Source organism: Culex quinquefasciatus, chromosome 2, assembly GCF_015732765.1.
Source record: "Culex quinquefasciatus strain JHB chromosome 2, VPISU_Cqui_1.0_pri_paternal, whole genome shotgun sequence".
NCBI classification, from domain to species: Eukaryota; Metazoa; Arthropoda; class Insecta; order Diptera; family Culicidae; genus Culex; species Culex quinquefasciatus.
In genome coordinates this window covers 68,040,285-68,060,468 of record NC_051862.1, presented here as the reverse complement: position 1 = coordinate 68,060,468, position 20,184 = coordinate 68,040,285, and the positions used below count along the sequence as shown (strand labels likewise).

The 20,184-nt window shown below is 35.3% G+C and overlaps 1 protein-coding gene across 3 annotated transcripts in view; it reads right to left on the bottom strand.

Annotated features, from left to right (window-relative positions):
* LOC6032419 (A disintegrin and metalloproteinase with thrombospondin motifs 16) overlaps positions 1–20,184 on the bottom strand; it is a 301,763-nt gene that overhangs the window by 149,594 nt on the left and 131,985 nt on the right. For all 3 annotated transcript variants that reach the window (XM_038251357.1, XM_038251356.1, XM_038251358.1), the window contains exon 4: positions 16,458–16,559. In XM_038251357.1, the coding sequence (XP_038107285.1) occupies positions 16,458–16,559 (102 nt within the window). The remainder of the gene's footprint in view (positions 1–16,457; positions 16,560–20,184) is intronic.

The window sequence follows — 20,184 nt, the reverse complement described above, 5'->3', positions numbered from 1 at the left end:
CGAGCTTTTTTTAAAACCATCCCCAAAACTGTCAATGCATGAAACAGCCACCGAACTTCAGTGACGCTTTCGGCGGTGGTGTGACACGACAAGTTATTGGGCCGTCGGCAAATCTGGCCAAGACATTTCTGCATGCCGGTGCAAATTCAAGATCATTAAAAAATTACCCCGAGCAACGCAGCGGCTCACAGAGAGTATCCGTTGCACGAATTTATCGTGGCCGTCGGCAGTGATGAAGTTAGAAGTTGTGGTCACGTGGAGAGCGCGGTAATGGTGTTGTCGCCGTCGGGAGTGAATTTAAGTAAATTGGCGCGCCGTGGCGTGCTGATTGGACATAATCAATTATTTGGCGGAGCTGGTGGTCATTTGCCTCCACTAAATCGATTGATTGATGTTGGCCGCGTGAAATTTTTGGGATCAAGGAATATGATTTTTAACTGGATTTTTCTGTCAGATTTTCTTAAAAATACTGTACCTACGAAAGCGAAACTAATGATTTTTTTGCATCTTGATATGTTGCTGTAATGACTCACCTGAAACAAGAAAAAGAGAAAGAAATGTTAGATATGATTGACAATGTTCATCAATTAATGGACGAGTTTAAATAAAATATGTGCTCATGTGCTCACTGCTCATGTTTTCCGCACCAATTGCTCAAACTTATAAAGCTTACTAATTAATTGTTCAATTATCTTATTAAATCACAACGTCGAGGCTAATTACTCAACACTGGCAGCAGCCTCAACGCATTCGGTTCTCATTGGCAAACCGCTTGCTCTTCAAGTTCTTTCTTCGCGTTCTCGTCATCAATTCTTCATCGTGAATCGATCTCATTATGAAATTCCTCCACCGCCGAAGGCCATGCTCACTGATCTTGTGTACACGTGCGTGAGCACCAACATTTACACCTACTTATGATTCAGCGGCTTAGTCAGCACCTCTAAACCAAAACCACGTGTTAATGAACCATGTGATGCGATGTGACGGCCGAGATGCGGTCTGCCAAACTGGGCTAATCCAATTTTATAATTCAACACCGTTCGCCGTGCTGTTTGAGAGCAAATTGCGCAACGATTCCCCCAGTGACCAAGATCAGTGTTACAGTTTTAGTTGTGGAACTGGGTTTGTTTGCTGTTTTGTTTAATTATTACTTCTTACTTCTTACTTTTTACTTCTTACTTCTTACTTCTTACTTCTTACTTCTTACTTCTTACTTCTTACTTCTTACTTCTTACTTCTTACTTCTTACTTCTTACTTCTTACTTCTTACTTCTTACTTCTTACTTCTTACTTCTTACTTCTTCTTACTTCTTACTTCTTACTTACTTCTTACTTCTTACTTTCTTCTTACTTCTTACTTCTTACTTCTTACTTACTTCTTACTTCTTACTTACTTCTTACTTTCTTCTTACTTCTTACTTCTTACTTCTTACTTTACTTACTTCTTACTTCTTACTTCTTACTTTACTTCTTACTTCTTCTTACTTACTTCTTACTTCTTACTTCTTACTTCTTACTTCTTACTTCTTACTTCTTACTTCTTACTTCTTACTTCTTACTTCTTACTTCTTACTTCTTACTTCTTACTTCTTACTTCTTACTTCTTACTTCTTACTTACTTCTTCTTCTTACTTCTTATTTCTTACTTCTTACTTCTTACTTCTTACTTCTTACTTCTTACTTCTTACTTCTTACTTCTTACTTCTTACTTCTTACTTCTTACTTCTTACTTCTTACTTCTTACTTAGAACTTTTCATTTTGCAGCACTCTACGGTATTCTCAAAGAGTCTTTGGGCGTTCAGAAAGTTCCAATTCGCACCAATAACAATCAAACTGACCGAGACTCTGATTCATCCAACCTCGTTGGACCTCGCAGTATTGATGGATTTTCTCGTGTGTTTCTCTCTCTCTCTCTCTCGTAAACAATGCTAATGTATTAATTAATGCTGCCGGTGCAAGTATTGAATGCTGTGTTTCAGTGTTGTAAACATGAGCATGAATGGTGGGTATTAGCAGTGGCCCGATGTGGACATCAGCATTGCTGAACCTGGCATTGGAACTGGCAGGCTTGTTGGGTAATTTGCTTTCGATGTACTTGGTGGGTTGATTTGTTTTTTGATGGTCGAGAATGATTGTTCTGTATTGACGAAATGTTGATCACCAATTTAAATAAAAATTTGTGTGAGCACGTCACAAATCCAGTTTAAAAATCATAAAAGAGCAATTCCATGCCAAATAGGGAATCGGTTGTACCCGACCCTCTTCGATTTCAATGAAACTTTGTAGACATGTTATCCTACGCTTATATAAGCCATTTTTGTGTATATGGAGCCAGTTCCACTCGATAATGACATTTGAGAAGGGCGTAAGTGTTTTAAATGTTTTTGTAATTCGGAATTTAAAATTTCTGTATCTCGAAGCCGTTGCATCGTATCAAAAGTGGTCAAAGACAAACTTGTAGGAAATTTGACGGGCTTTCCGATAAAAATACACTGAAAGAAAAAACACTCTTTTTTACGAGATTTTCGATTTTTAAGTTTAAAAGTCGAATTTAAGGGAGCCCACGATTTTTTCGTTCAAAATTTTTGTGAAGATAGCCTAAGATGTTACAAAAAGACTCAAGAAAAATGCAGGATGGAGCAACTTACCTAAAAAAATACAAAAATCATTTACTGAAACTGTTTTTTTGAAAAGTGCTCTAAACGTCAAAATTTTCACAAACCGATAGTGGGAATCGATTCTCCGGACAATTTTACATAAAAGTCTCCATATTGACTACTGTCCTAAGTCCAATCCTTGTGAAGTTACAGCGATTTTAAAAATAAAAATGTTGAAAAAATAGGTTTTTCGATGGTTTTTTGCAATTTCTATATGACCGACTTCATTTTTCAGTCTCGAAAATATTTTTACCGGAAAGCTCGTCCAATTTCCCATAAGTTTGTCTTTGACCACATTTCAATTGGATGTATGGGCTTACAGATATAAGCTCATTACATTGCTCATAACTGAAAACATCATATTTTTCAGTGTAGTTTAGTAACCTGGATAGTAAATTAGCTTAAATCATCAAAAAATGAGTTATTTTGAAAAGTGGTCAAAGACAATCTTATGGTAAATTGGACGAGCTTTTCGGTAAAAATATTTTCGAGACTGAAAAATCAAGTCTGTCACATAGAAATTGCAAAAAACCATCGAAAAACCTATTTTTTCAACATTTTTATTTTTAAAACCGCTGTAACTTCACAAGGATTGGACTTAGGACAGTAGTCAATATGGAGACTTTTATGTAAAATTGTCCGGAGAATCGATTCCCACTATCGGTTTGTGAAAATTTTGACGTTTAGAGCACTTTTCAAAAAAACAGTTTCAGTAAATGATTTTTGTATTTTTTTAGGTGAGTTGCTCCATCCTGCATTTTTCTTGAGTCTTTTTGTAACATCTTAGGCTATCTTCACAAAAATTTTGAACGAAAAAATCGTGGGCTCCCTTAAATTTGACTTTTAAACTTAAAAATCGAAAATCTCGTAAAAGTGTTTTTTTCTTTCAGTGTATTTTTATCGGAAAGCCCGTCAAATTTCCTACAAGTTTGTCTTTGACCACTTTTTGATACGATGCAACGGCTTCGAGATACAGAAATTTTTAAATTCCGAATTACAAAAACATTTAAAACACTTACGCCCTTCTCAAATGTCATTATCGAGTGGAACTGGCTCCATATACACAAAAATGGCTTATATAAGCGTAGGATAACATGTCTACAAAGTTTCATTGAAATCGGAGAGGGTCGAGAAAAAAGTTCCTGAAAAATTCCTGTTTTGGGCTGGAATTGCTCAAAATTAGTCCAAGGCTCAGTTTAAGTAGTTGAAACTTAAGTATGAAAACATTTATGAATCTTACTTGGTCTGGGGGGTGAGATTGAGTCTATTTTTTTTTTGGCATGACTATGTCACGCTATAAATTAACATCATTGATTGTAGAAAATATATTAAAAACTTGTTATAAGCTGGTGTGTTGGTGTCACCCCAAGTAACATTTATGGCTTTATCAAAGCTGTCACAAGCGCTATAAAACCTATCAGCCAAAACCAACATTAAAACAACATAGTCGCAACAAACTCCCCAGAACGTCGATAAACCCCACTTAAAACCTAAAAGGACCTCTGCAAAAGGTTGTTACGGCCCATTTAGAAAACCCACATAGGAGTTGAAGGCTTTGCAGCAACCACCTTGAAACCTTAATAAAACCTTTGTTTAAACCTTGTTAGGAGTTACACCCTTACCAAAAATCATGATTTTTTGAGTTCCAAATCCCACTTTTCATACGATTTTTTGAGTTCAGGTACTACAACCATAAAAATGGTTATATGGGTTGAACTCAAAAAATCGTATGAAAAGTGGGATTTGGAACTCAAAAAATCATGATTTTTGGTAAGGGTGTAGGGAAAAATGACATTTCATACGTCTTCATGCGTCTTATGACAAACAGATTTTATTCTGGCAAAAAAAAGTCTTCGTCATGCCAAATGAAATAACTGAGATGGTTGACAAAAATGATTGGATGTAATTAAAATAATGTCAAAGCTTATTCCTCGCAATTGGTGGCTCAAATTCAGCTGCGGTTAAAATTTTATCGATAAATGTGGGGGAGATAGAGCCAAAAAAATCAACTCGATTCATCAAAAATATTTCTTTTGCAATCACGGTTTTTAATGATTTTTTTTGCATTTTTTTTCGCAAAAAATGTTTAAATTATGTTTAAACTTCTATGGCTATGCTAACGATGTCTGAAATTCATCATAATTGTATGTTTTCATCAAAATTTAATCAAATTTATGCTTTTTTTTTATTATTTTCTGCCTAGATGGCGGTCAATCATATTCAATCAGACCAAGCGTTCAGCGCCATATTTAAGCATTGCTATTTGGCTGCGTTAAATGCTCTTTTAGGAGCTTATGGTTTTAAGTGAGCTTTCTGCATGCCGAATGGCACTTGACAGCTACAACAACCTTGGTTTTAAAGAAGCATGTGATAAAACCGTTTGGCATGGCATTGCCATTTGGTTTTTAAGCTTTTATTAAAACTTTCATAAAACCATGTTATAACCTATAAATTAGCTCTTGCTTATTGGTTGCAGTGAAAACCCAAATAAAACTATTAAGCAATCAAGATGCTACCATAAAACCTCGATAAAACTATGTGGTGGCTAGTTGGTATAAAAATGTTATTTGGGACGGTATAACGTTGGAACTGAAAATCGTAAAATAAACCATCAATGACTCATTTTAGTTGGTGTGAGCATGTCACGTATAACTCAAGCACGCAGGCCAAAGTATACCAAGTGTGTCAGTTCCCAAATAAAACATCTTGTGTAAAAAGGCTTCTTTTCTACAAAATAAACAAAGTTATTTAACAAAATGTTTTCCCTTATTTATTCCCCACATGATTGATCACTTTTATTATCGAACCATAATCTCAACCGTCAACGTCGTCATTTCCTTCCTCGTCATTGCCGTAAAGTCACGCAAATATGTCCACATTATGTATAGCCAACTACACACATCAGCACACGTCTGACATTGACCTCTATTAATCATGGTTTGGTTTCACTTTCGATGGAAACCAGTTCCACCCAGGCCACTTTGCCGTGTTCAGTCCAGACTTTGCGTCGGGTTTGCGGTGGGGCTCATGCAACATCACGTCCAACAAAGCTGCCGCGGCTTCTCTCTTCAGACTGCGAGGGGCACACTTCCATGTCCGCTTTTGGGAATTATAGTCGGTTTCTTGAAAAAGATTGTTTTAGATATGATACTTAAAAAGAAGTAATCAGTAAGAAGTAAGAAGTAAGAAGTAAGAAGTAAGAAGTAAGAAGTAAGAAGTAAGAAGTAAGAAGTAAGAAGTAAGAAGTAAGAAGTAAGAAGTAAGAAGTAAGAAGTAAGAAGTAAGAAGTAAGAAGTAAGAAGTAAGAAGTAAGAAGTAAGAAGTAAGAAGTAAGAAGTAAGAAGTAAGAAGTAAGAAGTAAGAAGTAAGAAGTAAGAAGTAAGAAGTAAGAAGTAAGAAGTAAGAAGTAAGAAGTAAGAAGAAGTAAGAAGTAAGAAGTAAGAAGTAAAGTAAGAAGTAAGAAGTAAGAAGTAAGAAGTAAGAAGTAAGAAGTAAGAAGTAAGAAGTAAGAAGTAAGAAGTAAGAAGTAAGAAGTAAGAAGTAAGAAGTAAGAAGTAAGAAGTAAGAAGTAAGAAGTAAGAAGTAAGAAGTAAGAAGTAAGAAGTAAGAAGTAAGAAGTAAGAAGTAAGAAGTAAGAAGTAAGAAGTAAGAAGTAAGAAGTAAGAAGTAAGAAGTAAGAAAAAATTTGAGAGATTGGTCAAACAACTGAGTGTACTCCTACCTCTTTCCACAACTTCCCCTTTGCCGATGCGTCGATACCGCACAAAATTAATGATTAACGGGCTGACCTATGCGCGCATGTCCGTCCAGCGTCGCCGTATTGTCAACGTCTGGCCAGGGTCAGGTCATCGCCGGGACTGACCTTTTAAGGAAATTTCACTCCATGGCCCATCCGATGTGGGTCTTCTCTGCGTTATGATTTACGACGGGGTCTCACATTTATTTTCATAAATTGAGAGCCCCTCGAGGCGGATAATAATAATAATAATGACGATATTATTGGCCCGGCTCAATGTCACGGGAGCCGACCCTCTTTTCACAGAATAGGTCTTTTGAAGTCTGAACATGCAAGAAATTGTCATTGTTGTGAATTTTATAAAATACAACTTAAATTTAAGAAGATAAAAAGAAATAAAACAATTCAACCGGCTCCTTGGCTTAATGGTTACGGCTTCTGTCTCCCAAGCAGAAGGTTCAGGGATCAAACCCCTTTCGGTACCTTTGAAATTTGGAATCAGGAATTTGAATATGAATAAAAACTAAAATGAATCAGGTGGGATTCGAACTCACACCTTTGGATTGGTGGTGGTCTGGGACGCTAAGCAGTCGGCCATCAGAAGGTTTACACTCTAGCAGTGAATTGATCCGTAGTGTTGAAACATGTTATCTCTTCTTCTCATATTATTAAATACGCGCTGATCCCTGATTTGCCTGAGGGGATTGGAAGTCTAAATATAGATCGAGTTTCCTTCAGATGCTTGCTTCTATGTTTAGGCGGGGCCAAACAATGCCCAGCGACCTCGGAATTGGACCGCAAGGAGCTCTGTCATTCTGAAATGGGTCGTTGGAAGCAGCGCGAGGGCTATCACCACCTAATACCCGGGACTGAGATAAGCTGTATCAGCATTCGGCATGTACACAGTCTGATACAAATTATACTTTCCCATAATTTCGCTACCGGTTAGCGGGTATTGGATTGGACCACACACACACACACATAAAAAGAAATAAAACAATTCTAAAAAATTATAGGATATAACTGAAAAAAAATAATAGAAATCATTATTCAGAAAAAAGTAGACCAACAAGTCCCCAACACTCGCCAGATCATAACCATTTCCTGTCAATTGTCCGCAGTGACGCGTCATTGAGCTCGCTTGCGGGGTTCGTCGCTTGCTCTAGATGTGCGAAGCATTGGAGTCTTCCAATGTTGCTGGCGTTTGTTCCAGTCGCGCAGCGTCTCAGAGGAAGTGTATAATAAAGATATAAAGCTGATTTGTAAAGTCGTTAAGTAATAAAACTGCTCCATGATAAAGAGCAGTGCGAAGCTTTTGCATGTTTTGTTGCTTTTGTGGTTGTAAGCGATATATCTTCATTAAATGGAATGACTTTCTTGCGTACATTGTGGAGAGAATTTCAATAAATTAATTGTATCAGAGTATTATGTAATTGTTCAATTGTTGGGTTTCATGCTGCGAACCACAAGATTCATTTATTTGGAATTATCGAATATTATTTTCAAAAAAAACTTTCAAATTATGATGTCATCGTTGAAACTATCTCCAGCAAGTCATTCAACCCATTTGTCCCGCTATCCACCGACAAATCCATATCTCACATATTTAATCGCACCCGTCAAAAAACCTGCTGAGCTATAGACACCATCAAGTTCCGAGTTCCCTGACGGACGGTGAAGGTGAACACATCAGCAGGGAAGGAATAGACAAAAAATAATAATGATTGAACCCGCAGGGTCGGCTCGAAACTCAGCTGATTGAAGGTCAGTGTCGTACTGTTGACTGTTTTGGTCAAATTTGCGTACAAGTTTCAATGTCAAGGTCAAACAACAATAATTTTAACTGACACGTTACAAATGATGTAAAAACGTCAAAAATTCGATTCCCGAACAAACTTAGACAGTCTACCCTAACCAGTGTCTAGCTGCCATGTCCAGGTCAGTTTCGGCAAGTGGTCGGCACGACGGTGATGACCGGCCCGGGAGGGGTGCCCCGATGATGCAGCACCAACTTGATATTGACAGTGAAAGTGGCAGTGGCTCGTGCGGCGACGGGTCATTCAATTTTCGACCAGCAGCAGCAGTGGTTTTGGGACCTTTCCTCAGACGACTGTAATTTTACGGCAGTGTCGGCTTCTATTTTCTATGAATTATTCAACTTCTCAGCTCGTTTCGTTTCGTCTCGTTTCGATTTTTTTCTTATGATTTTGGTTAGTCGTGAGTTATGCGTGTCGAATTTACGTAAGACCATCGTCGTGCAACACCCCGCCCGACATAGCCCGAACGAGGAAGGCCGGAACAGTCTTCTCATAAGCCGGGTGTCCGGTCTGGTGGACACATTGAATATTGTAGGGGAGAGTTTGAAATTTGATACATTTGTGCAGTTTTATTAAGATAAATTTATCGAACTAAAAACAATTTAAAAAAAATCAGGCTTTTTTCCATAGTGAGTTAAAGCTTAACCGCTTATGAAAATAACTACACTAAAGTGATGCTGAAACAATCAAATAATTCAATACAACTTGTGCTTTTATTAGAATTATCAGTTCTGCTACTCATATTACATTTGCGTTTCAGATATATAGAGAATCTTTCAACTGAGATAAATTCATAAGATTCTGCAGAGATAACCAAATAAATTTAATGAAATTAACCATAATTTCTCATGTAATGTAATTATAAACTTCAAATGTAATTAAAATATTGAATTTATTGCTGAAATACTAAGCCATTATTAACGCAGAAAATGAAACAAAAAATGAAAAAAGGTAGAATAATATTTCAAAAAAAAATACCGTTAAAAAACGATCATCATGCTTGATTTAAACTTATAGATATTTAATATTTTAAGAGTTTGAAGCTTTTCAAAAAGACTTCGTTTTGCCAAAAACTTTTTGAATGATTTTAATTAGTTTATAATTATTTGATACTTTTTTATTTTTTATTTAAATCGTTCCTATGTTGTTTTCTTTTATTCTATTTTTTTCATTTATTCAATTTTATCTGTTGACAAAAAATGGAAATAATCATCAAATTATTACTTTCAATTTTGTTTTCATTTGAAAGTCTGGACTAGACTGGACAAGATTTATGTTAAAGATTTTTGAGATTAATCTGAGGTATTCGAAAAACTTAGGATGTTTTAAAACACTCCAACTCTTGGGTTATTTTACTCCTATTTTTTTCTTATAGCTTTTTTAGAATTGATCAAATTGGATGCTACCTGTTACATAATTTAAGTATTTGATATGTATTTATCTGGCTAGGTTTAATTTTTTTGCAGTGTGTCATTTTCTACTAGGTACCTCGAATATCTTTTTCCTCTCTGCTGTTTTGTTATACAGTGGACTCTCTCGTTGTCGATATTGAAGGGACCGTCGAGAGCGGGAGTTATCAAATTATGGAACGAAAAATCAAAGCAATCTATTTGAAGGGACTGACAAATTTATTGACAGCTGGAGCAATATTGATATCGAGAAGATCGACAGCTAGAGAGTCCACTGTAGTTTTCCAGCCATTTTTTAAATTTTTAAGTGTTAATTTGATTTAATTCTAAAGAAATAGGTTACAAAAAGGTTTCTTGAAAATGTAATGTAAATTTAAGCTATTTCGAATATTTTGAAAAATCAACTAAATCTGTAATATTTCTTAAAACGAGAATATAAAAATTAAATAAATGTCGCAATAATTTCCCCAGCTTCCCTTACCCCAACGACATCAACTTTATTCAAGTTATGGGGCATAATCAACCGACAGCAGGTCGCATGATATGGTCCTCCACCAACTGGTTTTTCGGCCAGTGCGTGGACACGAAGACCCGACCGGCTAGCCAGCAGCCCCGAACCAGCCTAAGTGGAGAAAAGCAAGTAATCTCATTAATCTTGAAGGCCTCCCCTCCCTTTCCCCCATCCCTCCAATTCAACTCTTCACGCGGCTCTTGAAAATCATTGTCACGGTTGAGGTTGAGGTTACGGACGACCTCGCCGGTCTGCGGTTGTACGGAAACCCGCGACACACGCACGTGCCCTCGGGCGGATCTTCCGAGAGCAATGGGTCAACTCGATTGGCTTGTAAATTTAGCCTAATAAATCACTTTGTGGAGCTATTACGGGGACCTCACGGGTCAATAACGATGAGTTACTGGATGCACTTTTAATTGGAGAGTGCATCTCTTGCGCCCGGAGGTGCGTTTTTATGGGATTTTGATGGAGATGAACGAGGTGTTACGCACGCATCCGTGTACCGGAAAAATGTAGAGGATGGACCCAAGGGTCATGTTCATTATCATCGGCGGCAATTGAATAATCAACGGGGAAGATTTATGCCCCTAATTGAGCGGATCACCTTCGATTGGTACAAGTAATGCAGAGGAGATACATCTTTGCAAAATGATTTTCGATACATTGTTGCAATCCTTTTGTGAATTTCCATAATTTTTGTTGAGAGATAAATTTGTTGTTGCTTAAAATAATACTGGGTAAATAGCTGAAGATTTTATCAGATTCATTAAAGAATAGTTGGTCTGTCACATTCTGCTTCATTATTCAGTAAGTTGATTTTGGTTAATGAGAAGTTTGCCCTCAGAACAATGTACGCATGTTTAAAAATCCAAATATAATAAAATAAACAAAATGATTAATAATGCAACTACTCAAAAATCAAAGTTATTTTTTTCTAATTTCTAAATATTAGGTTTTTGTTACTTTAACCAAAATGTAGTCATTCGTCACCAGATTTTTAATGAATTCTTCAGGTTCTCAAAAAAGTACTATCATAATTAGAAAATAGTTTCGCTTGGAGAACAGGAGAGCTTGAAATACGATTATGTATTTCATGTTCAACAGTTAAAATTTATTTATGTTAGATTTCGAAAGATTTTTTTTTTAATAAGTCAAAACTTGAGAGGTGAAATGTTATTCACTGTTCTGTTGATTAATACATAATTATGATTGTTATATAATTATAAATATAAATTGTTGATCTTTTTGAAGCATTTGTGATCGAAAAACGAGATTTAAAACATCTCAAAGGTTATGAAACTATTATTTAGTATACAATAATTAAATGCAAAAGTTTCACAAATTGTGAGAAAATTAAAAAAAAATACAAAAACCTTCAAAAAATATTTGCAGTGGCATGAAAAAGGAAAAAAATATTTTTAAACATTTTTAAACAACACATGTTTGAGTTTTCTATCTTTGACAAGCAAACCAATGAATTTCTCCAGTCGATAGTTGCCTAGAACCCAAATTTTTTGAGTAAATGTTTTCAAAAACTTTAAATGAGTCTATTGTAAATATTATATTTTTCAAGTTTGCATCGTTTCCTATTGAAAATGATCAAAAACATCAAGTTAGAAATTACATTAAACGTAAAAAACATCAATATTGTAAAACGGGGTGACTTTGATAGCCGGGGTGACTTTGATAGGTTCGCGATTTTTCCGCAAAATGAAGAGTACAATTAAAACACTTACGAAATGGTTTAGAATCATACTGACTGTGGCAGAGAAGTGTTCAAAGTACCTCAAGAAGAACTGTTCATAAAATTTTTAAAAGTTTGAAAAGTTAGTTAACTATAGTTAGGAAAATGTTGATAAAAGTCATTATTTTAAACTTCTCAAAGTGTCATGATTTTCTCAATGAACATGATTTCGAATCGGAAAACGGAATGCATTTTCGGATTCTTTGGACAATTTTCCACTAGGAGAAGGTTAAATAAGTTTGTAAATAATAAATAATATGTGTTTTTGAAACACAATTTAAAAAAATCTCCAAATTTATAAGCAAATTCAGTTGAACAAATTTCATTTAAAATGTGAAAACCTGTGATTCTCGATATCGATAATTTTATAAACAAAACTAGTTTTAACAAACTTCAGGCAAAATTCCGACATTTTAACAATTTAACCAAAAATTTATATGTATTCTGCCGAAAAGCTTATTAACTTAGTTAACTAAATATAAACATTGATTTTTTTTTCTTAAAAACTATATCAGCTACTTTAGTGATGGTACATTTAACGTACAAATAAAGTTTCAACATCTTAAATATGATTTTAACCAGAAAAACTATGTTGATAGTCACCCCGGAATTTAAACTAAGAATTTTTAACGTTATTATTTTTCTAAACACTATTGAAAAAACTTTTTTTTTCAAAATAGTGCATGGACTTTGTGTGGCCTACCCCAGTACATGTTTTAAAAATAATAATCTTGAGAAAAACCTTACTTATTGGAAAATATTCCAAAAACAAATTAAAATCCTATCAAAGTCACCCCGGTTTACGGTACTAATTTTCTAACATTTTTGTTGAACAAAGTAATTATCACTATTTTTTTTTTAATTTGTTAGACTTTATTTATCTTGAAATTATATAAAGAAACTTTTGATATGCAGTCTCAAAATACTAATTTGATTGATGTATATCTTTTTTTTACACAAAACGTAGCATTAATTTATTTCACCTAGCTGATGTAATAAAAATTAAGTCTTAACCCGTCCATATCGCCATGGCAGCCGTGAAATCGTGCGGTTAATTAATATTTCATCGGCATCAAAACAACAATAAAAAAAAACTCATCCCTTTCGCCAATTATGAATTTTTACGTAACCTTTGGCCAACCTTTTTTGCGCGAAAGTTGTCCGCCTTTTCGGGGGAGCGTAATTGCCAATAATATGTTCGCCAGACCACCAACACACTGATTTGCGATCTTCTTTTTATTGTACATTTTTGTTAAACAATACAAAACCCCTCCAACTTCACCTGTCAGATACCGGTCATGATTTTCTCGGCCCGCTTCAGGGAATTCTCGCATCTTGGTCGTAAAATTCGCACCACGAGATCGCAATTCACCACGCGGAACCCTCTTTCCGCTTGGTGACAGCCGCGAACAGGTGATTGACGTTTCAACTGGTCGAGCTTCAAGCAAAATAACGGGGTGGCGAATGTTTGATAACAGCAATGAATGTGTTTCAAAAGGCAAAACTATTTTTAAATTGAATTTATCTTCACAGAAGTTACAAATTAAACTTTAATCTTAAATCGAAAAAATATCTCATTTACATTAAAAAGATAAAATTTCACTGACGAAAAAAAGAAAACAAATTTAAAATAAACAAACAGCCATAAAACGCCAAAAATACCGCGAAGTAAAATAGCATCAAAGTGCAAAAACAGCTTCGTTACTTCAGCAGAGAGAAAAGCGCAGAGAAAGGATTGTGTAACTCCTCGCCAAAACAATCCGATAAACATTGGCTAAATGCCTAGAGGGCACACTTCGCCTTGAATTTGGACCTCGACGTCCAGCGAAATTAAGAGAGAAAAAAAAGATGAAACAAATCATAAACGTCCATCACGTGAACGTAGGAGGTTAAAAAACACAGACGTGAACGGTGCAGACAAATAAATCACCTGACTGGCGGTAATGTTCAAGCAATTAATTTAAGCTTTGAGGCTGAGATTAACTTTTTAAAACTTGCCTCAAACTGAACATAATTGATGGTTAAATAGCAGGTGAAATTTGCGTTGATTTTTTATTTTCAAAAAGGAAATTTTCAACCTCTCCCCATGTGTTGAGCAAACTTTATACAAAATTTCATAATTGAATAATATTATATTGAAATGGGTTCAATGAAAACCCCAATCCAGCCTCGATTAGCCGAAGTTTCGATTATTCGAAGTTCGATTATCTGAAGGTTTGTATGAGACTCCGGATAAACGAATAGCTATTTTTTTGTATTTTTTACTCTTTACATTAAATTCGAGTTCTGCGACATCATTTTAGTCAAATTTGTATGGTTGATTGCCTATTAAATTACCAAATGTTTTCTTATTGTATCATCACTTGAGTTCTAAAATCAAAAATAAGCCAATAGAAAAAATGTGTTTTTCTTGTTTTGACTAATACATTAAATTCCGCTGCAAATATCTAAACGATTAATTCCAAAGGGTACACCAAAATTGAAAATCAAATCAAATTTTAAAATAGCATGATTGCATATCTTTTGTCAAAGACTTAATGTGGATTAAAAAACATTCTTTTAAGAAAAAAAGACTTATTGTGGTTCTGTGCATCTTAATCCCATATTTCGATATGTTAAAATGATTTTGAATCCTTGCAATTTTTTAACTTTTTGGGATGGAGGGGGAATTGGGAGGAAATATGAAGAGTTTTCGATATATTTTAGCATCTTTGCATCCAGTAGCCTTAACAATATCAATATCAGTTTTATTCAAATTCAGTTGAAACAGATATTTTGCTGTTAAATAAAAGCAGTTAAAACAGTTACAAATTTAAATTTAGTATTCTTTTGAACATTTGTAACTAACAATTCAAGTTTGTTTATATGTTTCACATTTCTACGAAAAGGATAATTTTGTTTTCTGATGAAATTTTTTGATCAAGTAATTGTTGCCAAATTTCAAAACTAAACAAACATTTCCCCCCTTTTGAATATAAATATAAAAATTAACACTACACATGTGTTTGACATATATTAAAAGATGTTTTTCAAAATCAGGGAGCAGATATATTTGCAATTTACCAATAAGTTTTAATATTTTTAAGTGAATGATTACAGGATTTGAAATTGCTAGCGTCAAAAACAACGACAAAACAAATTTAAAAAAAGTTTTTTTTTTCATTTTTGAAAATTAAATTAGAGGAACCATATTTGCAACACTTCTTTATAAATATGTAGGTATTATTTCTAGACTTTCTTTTAAATGATCCTATCAACAAAGTATATTTCGTATCTTATAAGACCTAATGAAGAAAAAACTCTAGATTTGTTTTTTTACCAATCATTATTTCTGACCTGCCACTGTTTTAGAAAAATCAGATTTGGCGCAGGGCTTAAAAATTGGACACCCCTGGATAGATTATACGTTATAGATTATAATAATAAAAGAAAAACTTTTTTTTCACAATTTTCCTTTAACACGACAAAAAATGATTTAGTTTATTTCTATAACAACTGCAGCGTAAAATAAAATGTTAATAAAAAAAATCCATGCAAAGTTTGAGAAAAATCCCTCCCTAGAATTTGAGGAAAAAGGAATTTGTACAGCTTTCAATAACAATTGTAATATAAATACAGCCAATAACTTGGTACCTCACTGAAGCAAATATTTATGCATTTTGGGTGCTTAAACTAACAACATGTTTCCATCATTCATCACTTAAAACAAACAGTTGAAATTTTAATGAGGATTAAAATTAACATTCAGATGATCTCAATTGAGCTCACAAATCATCGTAGATTAAGCAAAAATAACCAAAACCAACTGCGACCGAAAAGAATTACAGGTCAAACACCTACAAATTTCTTCAAGACCGTTCCGGTGTGGAACCATAATCTTACATGGCCCAAATTGAGCACCCTCCTGAGCCAACGACCTTGCCCTCAAGCTTCACAATAGCCCCAAAAAGACATGACTGGGTTCTTCACCAAGCTCAATGATTTGGCAATTTGTAGCCAGGCATGTTTTGCTTATTATTTCCCATCTGATGACCTTCCTCTCCTCTCCTGCCTACCAGCCAGACCAAAATTCATTGTTCAAACTTGCTCGCCAAAGGCGTCTTCCAGTCTGAAAAGTCTTTATTTTTAATAAAGCGCGGTAGGAAGTTGTGGTTTTTCGGTGGGTGGAATTGCGTCAGGGGTGTCTTAAATTGGCCGGAAAACAACATAAAATCGGAGCGCTGCGAAGCAAACCGTCAGCTGTTTTTGAGCACGGCGACGGCGAGGGGCGTGACAGCAGAAGATTGAATATGAGAAAATGGGGTGGATTTGGATTAATTTAAGGTGGCTGATTAGATGACTTCCTCTGTTTGGCCGCGCGGTGTGACTCACTTTGGAGTTGGGTTTTCACAGCTGTGTGAGCGGCGTAAGAGGTATAATTTGAGCGAGTTAATTGATTCAATCTTTAAAAGTGTTGATTTATTATGCTGTGATCATTATAATTTAAGTCTGCCATCGCCGACTTTGGAGTGTCGTTCGCACACAAATATTTTGACGTGTAGCCCTTAAATAAAACCAATTTCAACGCAAATCAACTTACCATCATAAGATCGCCACTTTCCAGATGCTTCCGCATCAGAACAGCTGCCATATTTTTTTGATCTTGGTAAATATTACCAAAAGAGTCTTCTGCTGGTGGATTCTGGAAACAAACAAAAAAGGGAATAATTAATATAATTTTGTTTAAAAATTATCAATTAATTTTATCAACAACAACAATAGCATGAGCATGAGAGTATACAAAAACGATATAAAGTGTTGATGATAGTACTAAAACCATAAGACAAAAAAATACTTCTCAAAATCCTAATCCTCGTTCAGATGAGTGAGATCCGAATTTAGAAAAAGAACATAATTATCACTAGAAGTGGGCAAAAAAGAGCGAGCCGCTCAAAGAGCCGGTTCACTAAAAAGAGCGAACGAACCATGGCTTACAAAAAAGAGCCGCGGTTCTTTTTGAAACTCCGGTCTTTAGAAAGAACCGTTCCAAGATGGAATGATTTTGAAAACTTGTGTAAATTTGTATGTATTCAAATATAATGCATAGAATTTCCAACAAACTGTAGCCTTAAATTTGTTTATTAAAATTTTATCAAAAAAAAATGTCCCACACGGTGTAAGGTGAAGGTGAAAGCGAACTGTCAAACTTTGTGAACGTTTTTCTCTAAACAAGGAGTTGATTTACGGGTGCCACGATATCTCGAGATAGGATGGACCAAATTGGCTGAAATTTGAGGTGAAACTCCCAAGACATATCCCGTGTGCATGACGAAGTCCGATTTTGAAATTTTGCTTTTTAATAAAATACAAAAATCAAAAACTGACGTTTATTTTATATGAAAAACAGAAAAATATTTTTATCTTTTTTTTTAAGTTAAGTTTTTGAAAATCGGCCTTCGTCATGCATACAGGACCGGTTTAACGAGTCTTCACCAAAATTTTGAGCTGATTTGGTCAAAGCAGTGTTGAGATATCGTGGCACCCGTTTTTTGAAACTGCTAACTTAAAATAGCTATGTCTCGGCAATGGTACATCCAAATGTCTTCATATTTATTTTGTTAATAGATGAAAATGTATGTTTAAATGCCCTGCAAAAAGATTATAAAAAAGTTTAAATGTGTGCTCACACCAACCTCGGACATTTTTGACGATTTACATGTATGGAACCCCTTAAACAGGGGCTATTTTCCGACATCTTGAGAGCTGAATCGTCGTATTTCGCTTTATGTTTAATGTTTTATTTGACTCATACTTTTCAGTTTCCTAGTTTTCTTTAAAATTCTAAAAGTGAATGACTTTCTAAATCAAAACAAGCATTTCAAATTGTTTTACCAAAATTTGTAGAATATTTTCTCCAAATATCAGCGTTTGAATTATGGCAGAAATAAACGTAATTTCGTTAAATTAAGACCAGTCTTTCCAATATCCTAGATTTAACTTTGGGTGCTGTTCAATTATTTGAACGTTTAGGTTTGGGTAAAAATCTTGACCGCCAGGACCTATTTTACTTATTGCCTTCCTCACTGAGGTTAGGCTATAATCCTGCTCTAGAAATGAACTTTTTACATAAAGCTCGTCCTTTTCAAGAAGTCCAAAACATTGAAGATCTGGCAACCCTGTCTCAAGTCATGACCACTTATATGATATTTATTTACTTTTTTGAAGCCGGATCACACTTATTTGTATGTAAACTATGCCGGATCCATCATCCGATCCATCGTTGGTTAGGTAATCGAAAGACCTTTCCAACGAGTCTTTAATTGTAAAAATCTATGAGAATTTTCTAGTAAGGAGTGAGGAAGGCACTAACATAGGTGAATCAAGTTAGTTTTTTTTTTAAATAATTTATACAAGTCCAATAAAAAAAAACTAAAAATAATCACAAAATTCTTGAAAAAAGCATTTTTATCCTAATTTTGAAAAAGAGCGAAGAGCCGTTCAAATGAGCCGCTCTTTTTAATGAGCTAACGAAAATGAGCGGCTCAAGAAAAAAGAGCGGTTTTGCCCTCCTATAATTATCACTAAAGGGTTCATATTCTGAGACAGGGTTGCTAAATCTACAATGTTTTAAACTTGTTGGAAAGGTATTTTGATTACCTAACTTACGATGGGTTGGATGAAGGATCAGGACATACTTTTCGTTCAGATTCTTTTTTTTCGCTCGAAAGCTGCCATTAGCACCAAAACTAATATTTCTTTAGATTTCTTTCGACGTTCCATAGAGAATGAGTTGAGCGACAATGGCCTTTCATTAGATTTGACCAAATTTAAGAATATACTCAGGGGACCATCCATAAACTACGTGGATACAATTGGGGGGGGGGGGGGGGTTCGGAAGGTGGATTTCTTAAAATTATTTACGCCGATGCGTTGAGTAAGACTGTCCATAACGTTCTGAATTTATTGTAATCGTAAAAGTCCCTCAGCGCCCACATGGGATACCGAGGTTTTGCTTATTGAGCATTTATCAAGCTACTTGCTTTAAACGCGGCGAGGTAAATGAAGTTTTGTTTTGTTCGCAGTTTGGATAATTGTTGCCGGCTGTGCTGACGATCTTAGTGGCGTCGATCAATGATTGATGATTTGCGGAAAGCAATTTCCGTAACTAAATATATGGACTTTACAAAATTAAAATACTTTTTAGTATAACTTTTTTTTATTGAATTTTCAAGTGGGAAAATTTTATTTTAATTAAACTTTTGATTTACCTAACCTCACATTTTTTCACACTATATTTAAAGTGTATTCTACTTTCCACATGTTCAGGAGATCGTTGAATAGAAACTATTGTTCTACAATAAATGTTACTTTTCACCATTCACGTTTTTAGAATATCCCCAATAACATAATATTTTGGCTATCATGTAACAAATTTGTTATTTTACTCGAAATATAAAGCACGATATATTCAAATATTATTTCTTGTAATATTTTATGTTTTCAAATTGTCTTGACCAGTCGCGCAAACATAACGTTACGTAACGCCCAAGATCCCCAAACGGTTCGGCCAATTTACCACCAGATTCGCCGGTTACATGACGTGACACATATTCCGCGTGACGGCGGAAAACTCACTGAATAGAAGCATTATAAATTTTCCCACCTATTGCGCCGATTGCGTTTCCTCGTTCAACATGACATTTCTACAAACAAAAACAAAAAAGCAATTCGTTCCGGCTGGACATTGAACATAACTACCGACGCTACGATGTCCAAGCCGCTGGGGCCACGACGGCGGTGACAGCCGGCTCATGTCATGTCATGGCCACCGCCATGAACCGAATCGTAGGCGGATGTGTTTATTAAAAGATTGTTGGGGGGCCGAGGGCAGGGCGTCTTTGCGGATTTGCACGTGCAGCTGTCATGTGAAGTGTCACTCCGTTTTGTTAGGGGGGTGGACACTCGAGTGACAGTGTCATTTTGTTTGTTTGAACAGCGGCAGCTGGATTAGAAGCGGGTGGTAAGTGAAATGGGTGTCATGTCCAAGAGTGAGGTACCTTGATGGACAAAAGGGACACGACGGAACTACTACCGGTTGGTTATGAAAAGGGACATGATTTGCAAATCGCAAGGGACGATGAAGTAACACAAAATTGGAGGAAAACTAATGAACCTATTTGGTGGAACAAATGGAATCCGGAATCAACAGAGTAGGAAGCACAACTTATTGAATGCTCAATTTTCTTAAAGGGTCGTTAGTTCAGCTTCAATAGCTATCGTAAGTGGGTTTTGATGAAAGGTCAAATATTTCTTGTCATTTACATTAT